We start from the raw sequence: 17,372 nt of genomic DNA, 5'->3' as shown, positions 1-17,372 counted from the left end.
GCACAACCTGACCATGTAAGAAGATGTTCATGTGCAGTGACAGATGTATACCATAACTTGTAGGTTGACATTTAAGATAAACATGGAGTCTCTCCTCCAGGATAGAGCTATCACTTTTGCATTCCGAAGTCTGAATGTATTGCCTCTTCTCGTGAGAGAGTTAACCCAGTCCACATACAAATGTCCAACTAAGGCTCCTTAATTTATAATGGGCTCAACCATTATTTACTTAAACCTGGTGGTTTGCTTTCACCAAGTGGAATATAAACATTCACCATATGTATTCACTTCACCTTCACCACAACTATTGCCTGGGCCACCTTGGTGTCCCTTGAGTCTACAGCAGCACCATCTGCTCCAAGTTACCTTGAACTCCTTGTCTAAGGACTTCAAAAGCAACCAGACCTTTGTGGTGTTCCCATAAAGGGCAATGTTTGAGAGGCTTCTCGGTAACGCCAACCATCACTCAGCAGATTAACGCTCAACATACACAACACATTGTGCGCATTCTAGAACACTTTTAAATCTACTTATTTAAGTTTAACAATGCATATTTGGCCAAGTATTCTACAAAACCCAAAACCAGTGAAGTTGGCACGTTGTGTAATTCGTAAATAAAAACAGAATACAATGATTTGCAAATCCTGAATTGAATAGACTGCAAAGACAAGATATTTAATGTTCGAACTGAGAAACATTTTTTTTTGCAAATAATCATTAATTTAGAATTCAATGGCAGCAACACATTGCAAAACATTTGGCACAGGGGCATTTTTACCACTGTGTTACATGGCCTTTCCTTTTAACAACACTCAGTAAACTGACGAGAACATTTTTTGAAGTGGAATTATTTCCCATTCTTGCTTGATGTACAGCTTAAGTTGTTCAACAGTCCGGGGTCTCCGTTGTGGTATTTTAGGCTTCATATTGCGGCACACATTTTCAATGGGAGACAGGTCTGGACTACAGGCAGGCCAGTCTAGTACCCGCAAACTTTTACTATGAAGCTACGCTGTTGTAACACGTGGCTTGGCATTGTCTTGCTGAAATAAGCAGGGGCGTCCATGATAACGTTGCTTGGATGGCAACATATGTTGCTCCAAAACCTGTATGTACCTTTCAGTATTAATTGTGCCTTCACAGATGTGTAAGTTACCCTTGTCTTGGGCACTAATACACCCCCATAGAATAGGACAGGATAGGATAGGTCTTTATTGTCATTGTACAAGTACAACAAAACATTGTTTTCAGCACAAACCCGTTCAAGATTAGACAAACAAACAGTGTACAGATTTACAGAACAGGAACGCTGATGGGTCGCCACAAGGCGCCCTGTAAAAGATGGGAAACAGGTAAACGCTGGGGAAGGATGAGTAAAAAAAAAAAGCAATCTAGACTGGGCTTCTAAGGGGGCCCAGTCTGGAGTGGAAAAAAAAAACCCATAGCAAAGCACATATACATATTACAACGTACATCTCGAGATATCTAGCAACAGAGGGGAGGGAGTGGGGGGCCATGGTGGCAGGCTGCAGCTCTCAGGCGCTGCCCATCCGTCCATCACCCCTATGGGATTTGCGTTGAGGGCGTTGGATTGGGGGTGGGGTATGTGTGTTTGGTGTATATTTTTTTGTGGATGCATGTGTGTGTGTAAGCCTGCCGCGTGTCTCTGTTCCGCGGCCTTGATGTCGTGCAGCCGCTAGTCAGTCCAAAGTCAACAACAACAGGTGTGTGTCCATGAGAGACAAGAAGGGAGTTTGTTGTGTCTTTGCCGCACTGTCCTTCGGGAGAGTCTCGAAGCCAGGGAAACAATCCAAGTTAGAATGTTTTGTATACGAGTGACAATAAAATTTGCTTTTCACTCTAAATTGTCCCATACCATCACAGATGCTGGCTTTTGAACTTTGCGCCTATAACAATCCGGATGGTTCTTTTCCTCTTTGTTCCGGAGGACACAACATCCACAGTTTCCAAAAACAATTTAAAATGTGGACTCGTCAGACCACAGAACACTTTTCCACTTTGCATCAGTCCATCTTAGATGAGCTTGGACCCAGCGCAGCCGGCGGCGTTTCTGGGTGTTGTTGATAAATGGCTTTGGCTTTGCATAGTAGAGTTTTAACTTGCACTTACAGATGTAGCGACCAACTGTATTTACTGACAGTGGTTTTCTGAAGTGTTCCTGAGCCCATGTGGTGATATCCTTTACACAATGATGTTGCTTTTAGATGCAGGGATCGAAGGTCTGTAACATCATCACCTACGTGCAGTGATTTCTCCAGATTCTCTGAACCTTTTGATGATATTACAGTGAATTTCCTTGCAATAGCTTGTTGAGAAATGTTGTTCTTAAACTGTTGGACAATTTGCTCACGCATTTGTTCACAAAGTGGTGACCCTCGCCCCATCCTTGTTTGTGAATGACTGAGCATTTTATGGAAGCTGCTTTTGTACCCAATCATGGCACCCACCTGTTCCCAATTAGCCTGTGGGATGTTTTAAATAAGTGTTTTATGAACATTCCTCAACTTTCTCAGTCTTTTTTGCCACTTGTGCCAGCTTTTTTGAAACATGTTGCAGGCCTCAAATTCCTAATGAGCTACTATTTGCAAAAAATAACAACGTTTTCCAGTTCGAACGTCTATTCAATTGAATATAGGATGAAAAGGATTTGCAAATGATTGTATTCTGTTTTTATTTACGATTTACACAACGTGCCAACTTCACTGGTTTTGGGGTTTGTATAATCTTATTACTTGTTGTTATATAGCACAAAGAAACAGACAGCTGTTTTGTTCATTGTTTATTTTATGTGTATTAATCAGTCTTACTCCAGCATTTTCTGTTACACATTGCCCTTCGTACCAACACATTTCCCGTTGTCCTATCAAAAAAACAGGCACAATCCCAAAGGGCTCACAAAAAGATGTGCTATTGTCTTCTGGAGGAACTCCGAGTGGGATTCAATCTGCTTTCAAAGGAGGAACACAAGTCGGATGGTGAGTTATTGCTCACATTGTTCAAACACTGCACAACATGGATCAGTAGCCAGTCTTCTAACATTGTCCATAGTTCAAAGTCATTTACTGATGATACAGCATTAGCAGTTTCCAGAAGCAATTGTACAGTGTTTGGGTCGTCAGAGCAATATATATGACAAAATACAAGAATGCTCAAATGAGGGCGTACCATTAAATCCCCTATTTCAGAGAAAACATGTTTAAAATCAGCATTACATATGCCATGAAAATGGTAAATAAAAACATTTTGCATTAAACATAACATGAAGAATACACAGTAAATTGACAACAAAAGCTATTAACACTATGATCATGTTAGGGTAATACTATCATAGAGAAAGGGTCTATTTTTTAAACCTATTCAAATGAGTAACCATACAGAGAGGACCATCATCATTGTAATACAGTGGAACCTGTTATTTTCTATGTCAAAGCCCCTCGTTTTAGGTCATCGTTTGTTTGTTAGTTGTCAAAGAAATGTAAAAAGTTATGGGCGGATTTTCGACGAAACGTTCAGGATTTTTGGCCTACTATGTTACGAGCTTCAAGTTCTGTTTGTGTCAGCTAGCGGCCACAGAGAGAAAAAGACAGCGGAGACAAACAAGAGGGTTCACTCCGTTTTTTTCATTGCACTAGAGCAGGGGTCGGCAACCCGCGGCTCCGCGGCTCTTTGATCACTCTGATGCGGCTCAGCTGCATACTTGCCGACCCCCCCGATTTTCCCGGGAGACTTCCGGATTTCATTGCCTCCGGCAGATAACTACTGGGATTAATATTCTCAGATTTTCACCCTTACAATAATAATAAAGGCGTGCCGTGATGGTGCAGCATTTAGCGCCCTCTACAATTTATATTAACACCGTGCCGGTCCAGCCTCTTGTTGTATGCATCTTCTGCTCGCACACATAAGTGACAGCAAGGCATACTTGGTCAACAGCCACACAGGTTACACTGACGGTGGTCATATAAAACAACTTTAACACTCTTACTAATAATGCGCCACACTTTGAATCAAAACCAAACAAGAATGACAAACACATTTCGGGAGAACATCTGCACCTTAACACAACATAAACACAACAGAACAAATACCCAGAATCCCATGCAGCCCTGACTCTTCCGGGCTACATTATACACCCCTGCTACCACCAAACCCCGCCCCCACCCCAACCCTGCTCCCTCACACATCAACCCCCCCCTCCCTCCGTGCGTCGGTTGAGGTGGGCGGAGTTTGGTAGCGGGGGTGTATAATGTAGCCCGGAAGAGTTAGGGCTGCATGGGATTCTGGGTATTTGTTCTGTTGTGTTTATGTTGTGTTACGGTGCAGATGTTCTCCCATACTTGCTAACCTTTAGACCTCCGATTTCGGGAGGTGGGGGGGTGGGGGGCGTGGTCGGGGTGGGGCGGGTGCGGGGCTAAGAGGGGAGGAGTATGTTTACAGCTAGAATTCACCAAGTCAAGTATTTCATATATATATATATATATATATATATATATATATATATATATATATATATATATATATATATATATATATATATAGAGAAATACTTGACTTTCAGTGAATTCTAGCGGTGTATATATATATATATATATATATATATATATATATATATACACACAATATATATATATATATATACACACACACACACACAATATATATATATATATATATATATATATATATATATATATATATATATATATATATATATATATATATATATATATATATATATACACACACAAATAAAAGAAATACTTGAATTTCAGTGTTCATTTATTTACACATATACACACACATAACACTCAACTACTCATTGTTGAGTTAAGGGTTGAATTGTCCATCCTTGTTCTATTCTCTGTCACTATTTTTCTAACCATGCTGAACACCCTTTCGCAGGTACCCAGAAAGGTTTCGAGTACCACCAAAAAAACTGAATCTCTGAAGACAGTATACAAATCTGTGTTAAAGGTGTACAAATACTGTTTGTATAATAAGCATGTTATTTTTTTTTTACAAATGAGGGTTAAGAGTTCAGTACTAAAATAAAAAAAAAGAATGTGGCTTAAGTACAGTTTTTTAATTGAGCTGCTGCATTTTTTGGTTGGGTTGTGTATTTATTTTGAGTAACTTCTATACATTTCTAAAAGGGGAATAATGTAATAGAGTTATCTATGTTTGTCTGTTGCCATCTTCTGGTGAATGTTGGCTATAGCGTACTGGGGTTACTTTTTGGTTGGCCAACGATTTACGTGGTGTTGCGCACCTGACGTCACTCAGGTCCGCATGGAGCTGGAGGGGGCGTGGCTTCCAGCTCCGCCTGAATTTCGGGAGAAAATTTGTCCCGGGAGGTTTTCGGGAGAGGCGCTGAATTTCGGGAGTCTCCCGGAAAATCCGGGAGGGTTGGCAAGTATGGTTCTCCCGAAATGTGTTTATCATTCTTGTTTGGTGTGGGTTCACAGTGTGGCGCATTATTAGTAAGAGTGTTAAAGTTTTTTATACCGCCACCGTCAGTGTAACCTGTGTGGTTGTTGACCAAGTATGCCTTGCTGTCACTTACGTGAGCAAGCAGAAGCCCCATACAACGTGTGGCCGGGCCGGCACGCTGGTTGTAGTGGGCGCTAAATGCTATACCATCATGGCACGTTCGAGAGAATAGTTGCCCTGAAATTCGTAGTCTGCCGGAAAAATCGGGAGGGTTGACAAGTATGACGCTGTCAAGCGCCATTCATATAAAACTCGCGGGCAGCACTAACATTCAATTTTCATATTAAGGTGTGGGCCCCGTGTCTGAGACTCCTGGTTTATACATAGCACAAAGCAAAAAAAATCTTTGTATACAGCGTTATTACATTTTAAATTTCAAAAGATTTTTGTGGCTCCTTTTGTTTTCTTTAATTTGTGAAACTGGTCAAAATGGCTCTTTGACTGGTAAAGGTTGCCGACCCCTGCACTAGAGCTAACTCTTTATTTGCCGGATTTTCACGAAAATTTCAGGAAATGCTAGAAATGGGATAAAGAATAATTGATTAGATTTGGGGCCTGATCTGGAATATTTCTACTTGGTGACCTTACGTTTAAGTTTCTTTTTATGCTACAAACACCGCAGAGCCAGGCAACAGGCCTCATTCGGTTTATTTAACTCCTAGCAAGTCCAAAATATTTTGGGCAAATTTTCATAAAACTTTCAGAAAATGTCCGTAATGGGATAAGGAATAAGTGATTACATTTTGGGGCTGATCCGAAACCCCCAACCTTTTTTTTTTTTTTTTTTTTTTTTTTTTTTTTTAAACAATTGGAAGGTAGGGCTTGGCAGAGGTCTGCACTCTCTCTGTGCTTTTCTAACTTTACTTTGATTCTTCTATTTTCATGTATTTTATACTCTTATCTCAAAAGGCGCTGTGGCGAATTTGTTTTTTACATCTGCAATGACAATAAAGCTTTTACACGTACACATTTTGGTTCCCAAATTTGTACAGCGCCTCGCACAAATATTAAGCAATAAAAGGCCGAAACCTCTAAAGGGGTGAATACTTTTGCAAGACATCGGCTTAAGCGGGCACTTTTTTAGTAACAATAACAAGACTATGACTTGAGTGGTTGGTTGACATTAGAGTGTTGTTCCACTATTATACACATTTCCCAATTATGTTGTTAGTGCAGAAAATCTAGAAGTACAGTACCTAATACTCTTTACTTGGAGTGTGTGGAGAGTATACACATTTCTCTGGCCACACTCATCATACACACATCAGCTAAAAACAAAGATAAAGTTTAACTTAACTTTAACTTAAGATAAAGATCCATTCACTTGCTAGAGAAATAGATGAAGACGACAAGGAGCGTTTCAAACAAAAAGCTCAGTCTCCAATATCGCCATGAGATTGAGGACAAAATGATCATAATTGATCATAATGATCATATTATTATCATCAGATGACACAAAAAGAGTGGAGAAATTCCCAATTTCGAATTTTCTTAGGCTGAATCCCACTTCTTCCCCTTTTCGTCGAGCAAGGGGTGTCCCAATTCCCTAGGGGAAGGGCTAAATGTCAAGGGGTGTATAATCCTCCAAACAAAGAGTGGTCCCAAACACACTTGCAACCAAGTGTTGTTTTAAGTTCCCATCACAACATGGCTGACAAAATGGCAAAAAGTGTGTAAATGTAACATTATAAAATGGAATATGGACGTGTCTTATTAAGTATTCAATTATTTGCTCCTCCAAGTAAATACTGCCATGTTTTGAACGTTGTTTTTAAAGCTTACAATTAGAGATGTCCGATAATGGCTTTTTTGCCGATATCTTAATTACCGATTCCGATATCAACCGATACCGATATATACAGTCGTGGAATGAACACATTATTATGCCTAATTTTGTTGTGATGCCCCGCTGGATGCATTAAACAATGTAACAAGGTTTTCCAAAAATGCCTACATGGCACTGCCATATTTATTATTGAAGTCACAAAGTGCATTTTTTTTTTTAACATGCCTCAAAACAGCAGCTTGGAATTTGGGACATGCTCTCCGTGAGAGAGCATGAGGAGGTTGAGGTGGGAAGAGTCAGTGCTGCAAGGGGTTCTGGGTATTTGTTCTGTTGTGTTTATGTTGTGTTACGGTGTGGATGTTCTCCCGAAATGTGTTTGTCATTCTTGTTTGGTGTGGGTTCACAGTGTGGCGCATATTTGTAACAGTGTTAAAGTTGTTTATACGGACACCTTCAGTGTGACCTGTATGGCTGTTGACCAAGTATGCTTGGCATTCACTTGTGTGTGTGAAAAGCCGTAGATATTATGTGACTGGGCCGGCACGCAAAGGCAGTGCCTTTAAGGTTTATTGGCGCTCTGTACTTCTCCCTGCGTCCGTGTACACAGCGGCGTTTTATACAGTCATAAATGTTACTTTTTGAAACCGATACCGATAATTTCCGATATTACATTTTATACCATTTATCGGCCGATAATGTCAGCAGTCCGATATTATCGAACATCTCTACTTACAATGCTATCAGACAAGCACCAGACTTCACTCCAGTTTACTATTTCATGAATGATTAGACACCTAATTTACTTTCAGAACTTACATTATCCACGTTTAGAATGTTGGCTGTAGCTACAGTGTTTGATTGGCAGCAAACAGACTTAGCCAGAGTTGATTATATGTCATAAATGATTAGAGTGCTAATCTACTTCCTTAATTTGTTTTATTTATTTAAAAAAAAATTGCTCGTTTCGACGACCCAACGCAAATAGTCATCTCTCGTCACTTCGCGCCTTTTCACTCCATCACGGTTTTTCCAAATACAGTACAGGCCAAAAGTTTGGAAACACCTTCTCCTCTATATTTACATTTTAGATTGTCACTGAAGGCATCAAAACTATGAATGAACACGTGTGGAGTTATGTACTTAACAAAAAAAGGTGAAATAACTGAAAATGTGTTTTATATTTTAATTTCTTCAAAATAGCCACCCTTTGCTCTGATTACTGCTTTGCACACCCTTGGCATTCTTTCGATGAGCGTCAAGCACACATGTGAAGTGAAAACCATTTCAGGTGACTACCTCTTGAAGCTCGTCTAGAGAATGCCAAGAGTGTGCGAAAAAGTAATCAGAGCAAATGGTGGCTATTTTGAAGAAACTAGAATATAAAACATGTTTTCAGTTATTTCACCTTTTTTTTGTTAAGTACATAACTCCACATTTCATAGTTTTGATGCCTTCAGTGACAATCTACAATGTAAATAGTCATGAAAATAAAGAAATACAAAGGTGTGTCCAAACTTTGGCCTGTACTGTATATATGCAGATTAATTACGCAATTTATGTGCTCCTTTACCCTAACTGTGGATGATTAGCTGAAAAGTGTTGTTATACATATGGTGATCAGGTCAGTGAATACATCAGTGTAAAGATGAGTGAGGAGATTCTCACTCAGACACGTGCAGAGTCTCACTTGTAATAATGACAAATAATACAACCTTTTTATTTATGTGGTACAATTTTTTATACTTTTTAAAATCAAATTTGAGTTTAATTTTACGGATGATTTGTACTAAAAATAGTTTGGACACACCTTCTCATTTCAATGCGTTTTCTTCTTTATTTTTTAGATTGTCACTGAAGGCATCAAAACTGTGACACCTGTGAAGTGAAAACCATTTCAGGTGACTACCTCTTGAAGCTCATCAAGAGAATGCCAAGAGTGTGCAGAGCAATAATCAGAGCAAAGGGTGGCTATTTTGAAGAAACTAGAATATAAAACATGTTTTCAGTTATTTCATATTTTTTTGTTACATAACTCCACATGTGTTCACTCATAGTTTTGATGCCTTCATTGACAATCTACAATGTAAATAGTCATGAAATTAAAGAAAAGGCATTGAATGAGAAGGTGTGTCCAAACTTTTGGCCTGTGCTGTATGTTTATTAAGAAAATCCTATCACGATTCCTCGCTATTTTGCGTTTAACTATTGCCGCGTATCAGTCAAAAATGTGCATATTTAAAAATGTTCAAGGATAAATAAGCCTAAATTAACTTAAAGGCCTACTGAAACCCACTATTACCGACCACGCAGTCTGATAGTTTATATATCAATGATGAAATCTTAACATTGCAACACATGCCAATACGGCCGGGTTAACTTATAAAGTGCAATTTTAAATTTCCTGCGAAACTTCCGGTTGAAAACGTCTCGGTATGATGACGTATGCGCGTGACGTCGATGGTTGAAACCGAAGTATTGGGACGCCATTGTATCCAATACAAAAAGCTCAGTTTTCATCGCAATATTCCACAGTATTCTGGACATCTGTGTTGGTGAATCTTTTGCAATTTGTTTAATGAACAATGGAGACTGCAAAGAAGAAAGCTGTAGATGCGATCGGTGTATTAGCGTCTGGCTACAGCAACACAACCAGGAGGACTTTGACTTGGAGAGCAGACGCGCTATCCGAAGCTAGCCGCCGACCGCATCGATGATCGGGTGAAGTCCTTCGTCGCTCCGTCGATCGCTGGAACGCAGGTGAGCTTCGGTGTTGATGAGCAGATGAGGGTTGGCGTAGGTGGAGAGCTAATGTTTTTATCATAGCTCTGTCGAGGTCCATAGCTAAGTTCGATTCAATGGCGTCGTTAGCAACAGCATTGTTAAGCTTCGCCAGGCTGGAAAGCATTAACCGTGTAGTTACAGGTCCATGGTTAAATAGTATTGTTGATTTTCTGTCTATCCTTCCAGTCAGGGGTTTATTTCTTTTGTTTTTATCTGCAGTTAAAGTTAAAGTTAAAGTTAAAGTACCAATGATTGTCACACACACACTAGGTGTGGCGAAATTATTCTCTGCATTTGACCCATCACCCTTGATCACCCCCTGGGAGGTGAGGGGAGCAGTGGGCAGCAGCGGTGGCTGCGCCCGGGAATCATTTTGGTGATTTAACCCCCAATTCCAACCCTTGATGCTGAGTGCCAAGCAGGGAGGTAATGGGTCCCATTTTTATAGTCTTTGGTATGACTCGGCCGGGATTTGAACTCCCAACCTACCGATCTCAGGACGGACACTCTAACCACTAGGCCACTGAGTAAGCCCGATGCTATCACGTTAGCTCCGTAGCTAAAGTGCTTCACCGATGTATTGTCGGGGAGAAAAAAGTCACTGTGAATGTCCATTTCGCGTTCTCGACTCTCATTTTCAAGAGGATATAGTATCCGAGGTGTTTTAAAATACAAATCCATGATCCACAATAGAAAAAGGAGAGAGTGTGGAATACAATGAGCCCTTGTACCTAAGTTACGGTCAGAGCGAAAAAAGATGCGTCCTGCACTGCACTCTAATACTTCACTCTCACGTTCCTCATCCACGAATCTTTCATCCTGGCTCAAATTAATGGGGTAATCGTCGCTTTCTCGGTCCCAATCGCTCTCGCTGCTGGTGTAAACAATGGGGAAATGTGAGGAGACTTTCAACTTGTGACGTCACGCTACTCCCGGTACAGGCAAGGCTTTTTTTTATCAGCGACCAAAAGTTGCGAACTTTATCGTCGTTGTTCTATACTAAATCCTTTCAGCAAAAATATGGCAATATCGCGAAATGATCAAGTATGACACATAGAATGGATCTGCTATCCCCGTTTAAATAAAAAAAATTCATTTCAGTAGGCCTTTAAAATAAAAATCTTAGATACTGGCCTGTATGCACTGCAGATCCTAATCAAACAGATGGCAGTCATTTCACCGTTTTCGTGGTTGTGCTTAAGAACTGGGTGTGAGAGAATCTATATGACTGTACAGTATCTTATGTCTTATATGTATTACAGTACAGTATGTGTCTTATTTTCTATTATGGCTACTGTACTGGGTAAACAACGTAAACATAACGGTGATCATAAGGGTGTTATTTCATTTCTAGAGGTTTTAAATAATGTTAAAAAATGTTAATAATAATTCTTACTTTTTGCTTACTTTGTCAGTCTTACAGGGAAGTTGTGGCTACAACTGTATCTTACCACCACCATAATCTGTGTGGACTAAATGAATAATTAAAAAAAACACATTTAAAGCTAACCCATTGTTGTAATTATTAGAGTAAATTGACATAGCACCAGCGGGTCAGGAAACAACCAACAGCAATAAAGGGGGTACGACTGCAACAAACATATTGTAGCTTCTGAATACCGTGACATTCGTTTTTATCAGTCTAATAATAATAATAACAGCCACCAAGCGGCTAGAGGTGACGACGTATCGAGAAATGAACAGCGTCTAATTTCTTAGAGCGTGTTTTCCACCGCTAAGCCTTGGCTTGATTTCAAGAAACGAGGGCTGGCAGTGAAACAAAGGAGGGAAAGTTAAAGGGAGAATTGGGATTCAGCCTAAAAGACACAAACATGTTTTGTATTTTTTTTTTTCCAGTTTAAAACCTTTCACGCTCACAAGTTTTAAATCATTTATAGAATGCAGTATGATGTCCACTCACATTTTTTATGTCAGAAATATTTACCATCACTGTCTTAATATTGTTTTCATATTTTAGTGTGTGATGTCATTATTATTGGCCGGAAGTCAGCACCCGTAAAGGCTAAAGGGCCTTAATTTGAGTCAAAGATCGGCCCGTGTCTTTATCCTCCGACTTTGAGGTAATATTTAGTTGTTTTTTTCCACTCTTACATCTTTCAACAACGGCAGCAAGCTTGTGGGGTTCAACAATATTTTTCACTTTTGCATCGGGGGGTCATTAGAGTATTTAAAAGAAATTGACATGACAGCCAGATCTAAACTTTTGACTTTTTTTCCATAGATTTTTTTCATTTATTTTTACTATCTTCTGTTCCTTGTTTTTGCATTTTAATGCTTTACTTACAATCTGGTTATTAGTACTAGTAAATGTCGTTGGCATACACTGGTTGTATTGACAATGCCCTAATACTGTGATAGCGCCATCTGCTGGATTAAAAAAAAAGTCACTACATTTGAAATGCAAATAAAATGAATAGTTAGCAATTATAATATGTATATTTTTAAATGAATAGCTGTGCAGAAAGGAATATGAAATGTGCAACTCTGGTCAATGAGCCAAATAGTAAACCGGAAAAGAAGAACATTGACCTTATTTGGCTTTGTAAAAGTAAAATTATGGCACTTTTCTGAACTTTTCTCAGTTCCATTTTGATTGGTAACAGTAAAAGCGCCTTCTGAGAAACAGTCTGGCGCTTTTGCAGTCAAATGACACAGCAGCTGCATCGGCCATATGATTTTTAAAGTGACACACACACACCGAGGTATCAAGGGACACTGTATCACCCCTAGGGCTTCTGTATCGTTTCACCCATCACTACGGTTTACCTTCCACAAGCGCAAAACCTGAATACCTATTGTCCCCTGCCCCAGTTTTAGTATTTTGTCCAGAATTGTACATGTGATGTCTTAAGACCATGTAAACCTTGTTTCAAAACAATCACATGTATGCAAATACATGTTCCTTGGACTTATTTACTCCTACAGGCTCCACTGTGTGACATTAGACCATAAAAATGTGAATAAAAGTTACATAACAGTGTTGAACGAGGATTACAGTGACAAGAAATAAAACAGTTTTCATTTGCTTAGAGGCTGGATGTAGCCCGACATGAAAACCAATAGAAGAAGAAATATTACAAAAAAAAGTACCAAGGTTCATCATGAGTTTGTGGTGATAGCACCTGAAAAAGTAGCATACAAGTTAGTTCTACTCAGCTCCTATCCTACACTACATTCACAAACCTTCTCTCTCTCTCTCTGACTGCCACATTATTTCTACAGTTCCCTCCCCTACTGAAGAAATCGCTCTCTTGATCCTTTCTCTCGCCCAATTTTGGATAAGCCATTTACAATCTTCTCCTTTCACTCAGTAAAGTAAACTTGTATTTATTGTTATTATTGGTACCGTTTCAGTCTCACATACCTGTGTGTAAAGTTAGTACCTTGTTGCGCAGCAGCCAAAACAGAGTGTGCCCTCCTTCCTCATGCTGTATTTTTTGTTTTGTTTTTAGTGGCGTCCTTTGATTGACACTCATTTCTTCATTGAAACTTCAAATTCTAAAGATTACACCCAAAAAAACTATACAGGATTGGAATGACAGGCAAACCACTATTAACTAAATAAAAAGTTTAAAAAAGTGGTTAATTTAAAAAAACAAATGTTCTCCAGCACCCTTTAAATTCGGGCAGGTGGTCTCGGTCACTTTTTGCTTCTATAATTTCTATAAATTCTCTTCCCCTTTCTTTTTCATTATCCTCTACTCTTTTGCATCATTACTAGCCTCACATCTGCTGGTCTTCCTCTTCTGTTCACTTTTCTGTCAATCCATCGTCCTCTGTGATGCCCTGAGCACGGAGCTCGTCCAGAACATTGTCTAGGTGCCCAGGGTCGGGGAAGCCATGACCTGTCAGGTTGGAGCCAAACTCTGTTTTGTGGTGGACCTGAGGAAGAAGGGAACAATTGTTACATCTAAATTTGATGTCAATGTACTAACACATTGGTCAATTTGAGGCTTAGGCCATGTCCACACGAACACGGAGAGTTTAAAAAAAAAATATTTGGGGTTAAAACGATCTCCATCCACACAAGTGTAGTTTCAAAACTGTATATGTCTACTATAGATGCGCGGTTTGCGGACACAACCGCGGAGTCCGCGGATAAACCGCGGGTCGGGCGGGTAAAAATAGATTTTAAATAGATGCGGGCGGTTGACGGTTGAAAGAATTCGGAAATATATATACATAGTTAAATGTTGTTACCCACATACGAAAAACGAGCAGCACTCTTTGAAACAGTCAATTATTAATCAGGCACCGCGTCCCAGCAACAAGTGCCGCAAGTGAGCGCTCCTTCAGCGCAGCAGGGCGCATTTTAGAGGCCAGGCGCTCTCGCATGAATCCTGGCACTGTAGATGCCATTTTATTCCTGCATAGTGCTAACAAAAAAAAAAGTAAGTAGACATACGGTTGGATATGTTAAACGAATTAGTCTACGTTACCTATAGGCTATACCAAATAAGCCCATGTCTAACCTATATTGAGTTCGGTCAGCTAAATAATTTTGATGGTTACGTGTTGTTTGGGCGCACTACAATGCAAAGGAATTAAGGCAATTGCGTTGTTTATTGTGTTTTTTTTCTATTCGAGATATACTACTATGTGTGAATAATTATTTGGCTTCGCTTTCAAGTGAAGCGCATCTCCGATTGGTGACAATGTAAGGATATTTAGCCTGCTTTGTTTGTCGCGACCGTCTATTTTCATTATAATTCAAGTTTGATGATAAAGTGCAGTCTGATGGGTTTGATTTCCCCCCTTCAGCTATTTGCCTTGGCCAATAAGTTGCAGGTAATTTGTTATTATTATTTATTTAATTTATTTTTGTTTAAATAGAGATGACATACATATGTTATTGTATAATTTAAGTTTGTGCGCGTGATTGACAGCCTAAGGCTTATGAGGCACATTTTTTATTTCAACTTAAAAACGTATGAGCCTATGCCTACAACATAGGCTATGTGTTTATCCTTATGTTCCTGCCTGTCGTTGACAATGGAGATTGTCTGATATTTTGTCATGGCTGCAGATCAATCAATAAAGGTTCATCTTTGTCGCGAAATTGTTCACTGTTTCACTGTGCACCCCGCCCTCGTCCCTATTTGAGCATTATAACGTTAACAAGTTAATATTCATTGAAATAAATTCAGAACATTTTTTTTACCTAACGAAAATATAGGCCTAGTCTTTCTAAAACATTGTTTTAACTTCTTAAAAGCCTCGTTCTGCTTGCTGGAACTGCGCACACAAAGTGTGAGGAACACACTCCTGATCTGAGGGCATTGGCAACAATAGTCAAAACTTTCTTAATGGAAATGACAATAATATTATAATAATGATAAATAATATTATCACGCATTAATATATCTTAGCCACTAATGCGTGGCCAAGATATATTAATGCGTGGCACGCAGTCTCTGCTGCATTGGATCAGTCTCCTTTCTTTAACAGGCAAAAGCTTTATAACCTCACTAATATGCTTGCATCATCTATATTAGATATATAACAACGGGCGGGTGCGGGCGGGTGTGGTTTTGATAAAATGTTGGTTCGGGTGGATGCGGATGGTTGACGACTTTTGTGATGCGGTTGCGGATGAAATAATTGCCTATCCGTGCATCTCTAATGTCTACACACAAACGCATACACCTGCTGTTATGCACATTTTGTCCAATCAGAAGCCTGAAAAATGCAGCAATAGCTGACTTGGTGGCATTACACCTCCTATTATGTTTATTTTGATCGACTTTAGATGTACAATGACAAGTACATTATCTTTAAAACCAGCCTGCACGTACACAGAGCCCTGGGAACATTATTAAAGAGCGAATGCACGCCTGTGCTGCTGAAATCCAACACTCATAGAATTAAAACATGTTCAGCAACATGGTGATGTATTACATGTGCAGTGAAGTGTACATTATTTATAAAATCAGCACGCACTAACGAGCCAAGAAAAACATTTTGCATGTTTAAGGGCATTATAAAGCATTTAATCATGAATATAGTGATATGGTACATGTGCAATTAAGTGTATATTGTCTTTAACATCAGTACACACTACAAGAAGGATGCTACATTATAGGGCTGGGCGATATATCGATATACTATATAGATATACTCGATATATCGCGGGTTTGTCTGTGCGATATAGAAAATGACTATATCGTGATATTTGAGTATACGTTCTCACGCAGTTGCTTTTAGCTGCGGGCATTACACTGCACGCGTTTCCCACTCTTTCTTGTCTCTCCTTCTCACAGAGACGTAAAACAAGCGCACCTTCTTACATACGCCACGTGTGTAACGTCACACGCTCTCGCAATGCAGACAGGTACAGACATACCAACGTTAGCTGTGATGCTAGCGGTGCGGGTGGTAATACGAGAGAGAGAAGGTGTGAATCTGGTAACAAATGGAGGAAGAATTAATTCCCAAGAAAAACAGCAAGGGATCCATCGTCTGGCGGTGGTTTGGCTTCAAGCGGGAAGATGTTGAACAGTTATGCGACAAAAGCGTTGCTACAAAAAGTAGCACCACTGCTAATGTAGCATCATTTGAAAAGTCACCCGCTAGAGAATGAAGAGTGCTTGAAACTGTGCATGTCAACATCTCCGGCCGGTGCCACACCAACAAAATGCCGAAGCAACTATTTCCACTTCAACACCGTATGAAAAAAAAAAATCAACAACAGAAGGAGATAACGTCCGCAGGAACCTACCACATAGTAAAGGACATATACTATTTAATTTCCTATTATGCAGCTAATTTTTAATTGACAGTTATTGAAATATCTTGTGTGACATCATGCACAAAAGTGCACTTTGTTTTTAACTATTGTAGTGGCGTTCTGTACAAAAAGAACACTTTAATGTGGTGTTGTTTTGATAAGTCATCTTAGTGACATCATGCACAAAAGTGCACTTATAGATTGTTTTAAAATGTCTCTGACAATCTTGCACTTTCAGTTTTGGAAATGACATGAATGTTTGTGCCACTGCTTAATAAATACAGTTTTGGTAAATTGACTTAGTTGTGATTTTCCTCTCTGCATGAAAGTTTAAAATGAGCATATATTAATGCAGTATGAACAAGAATGTTTTAATGTAGACACATAGAATCATCATACTGGTGTGATTGTATGCATCAAGTGTTAATTCAAGGCTAAGGCAAAATATCGAGATATATATCGTGTATCGTGACATGGCCTAAAAATATTGAGATATTAATAAAAGGCCATATCGCCCAGCCCAACTACATTATGATTTTTTGTTGT

At 39.3% G+C, this 17,372-nt stretch overlaps 1 protein-coding gene across 2 annotated transcripts in view; it reads right to left on the bottom strand.

Annotated features, from left to right (window-relative positions):
• Positions 1 to 4,771: 4,771 nt before the first annotated feature.
• The window catches only part of LOC133617267 (E3 ubiquitin-protein ligase DTX4-like), a 75,499-nt gene continuing 62,898 nt past the window's right edge, over positions 4,772 to 17,372 (bottom strand). For both annotated transcript variants that reach the window (XM_061977156.2, XM_061977157.2), the window contains exon 12: positions 4,772 to 13,981. In XM_061977156.2, the coding sequence (XP_061833140.1) occupies positions 13,850 to 13,981 (132 nt within the window). In that variant the 3' untranslated portion in view covers positions 4,772 to 13,849. The remainder of the gene's footprint in view (positions 13,982 to 17,372) is intronic.

Source organism: Nerophis lumbriciformis, linkage group LG16 (assembly GCF_033978685.3).
Source record: "Nerophis lumbriciformis linkage group LG16, RoL_Nlum_v2.1, whole genome shotgun sequence".
Taxonomy (NCBI): Eukaryota; Metazoa; Chordata; class Actinopteri; order Syngnathiformes; family Syngnathidae; genus Nerophis; species Nerophis lumbriciformis.
This window is presented reverse-complemented; position numbering and strand designations above follow the sequence as displayed.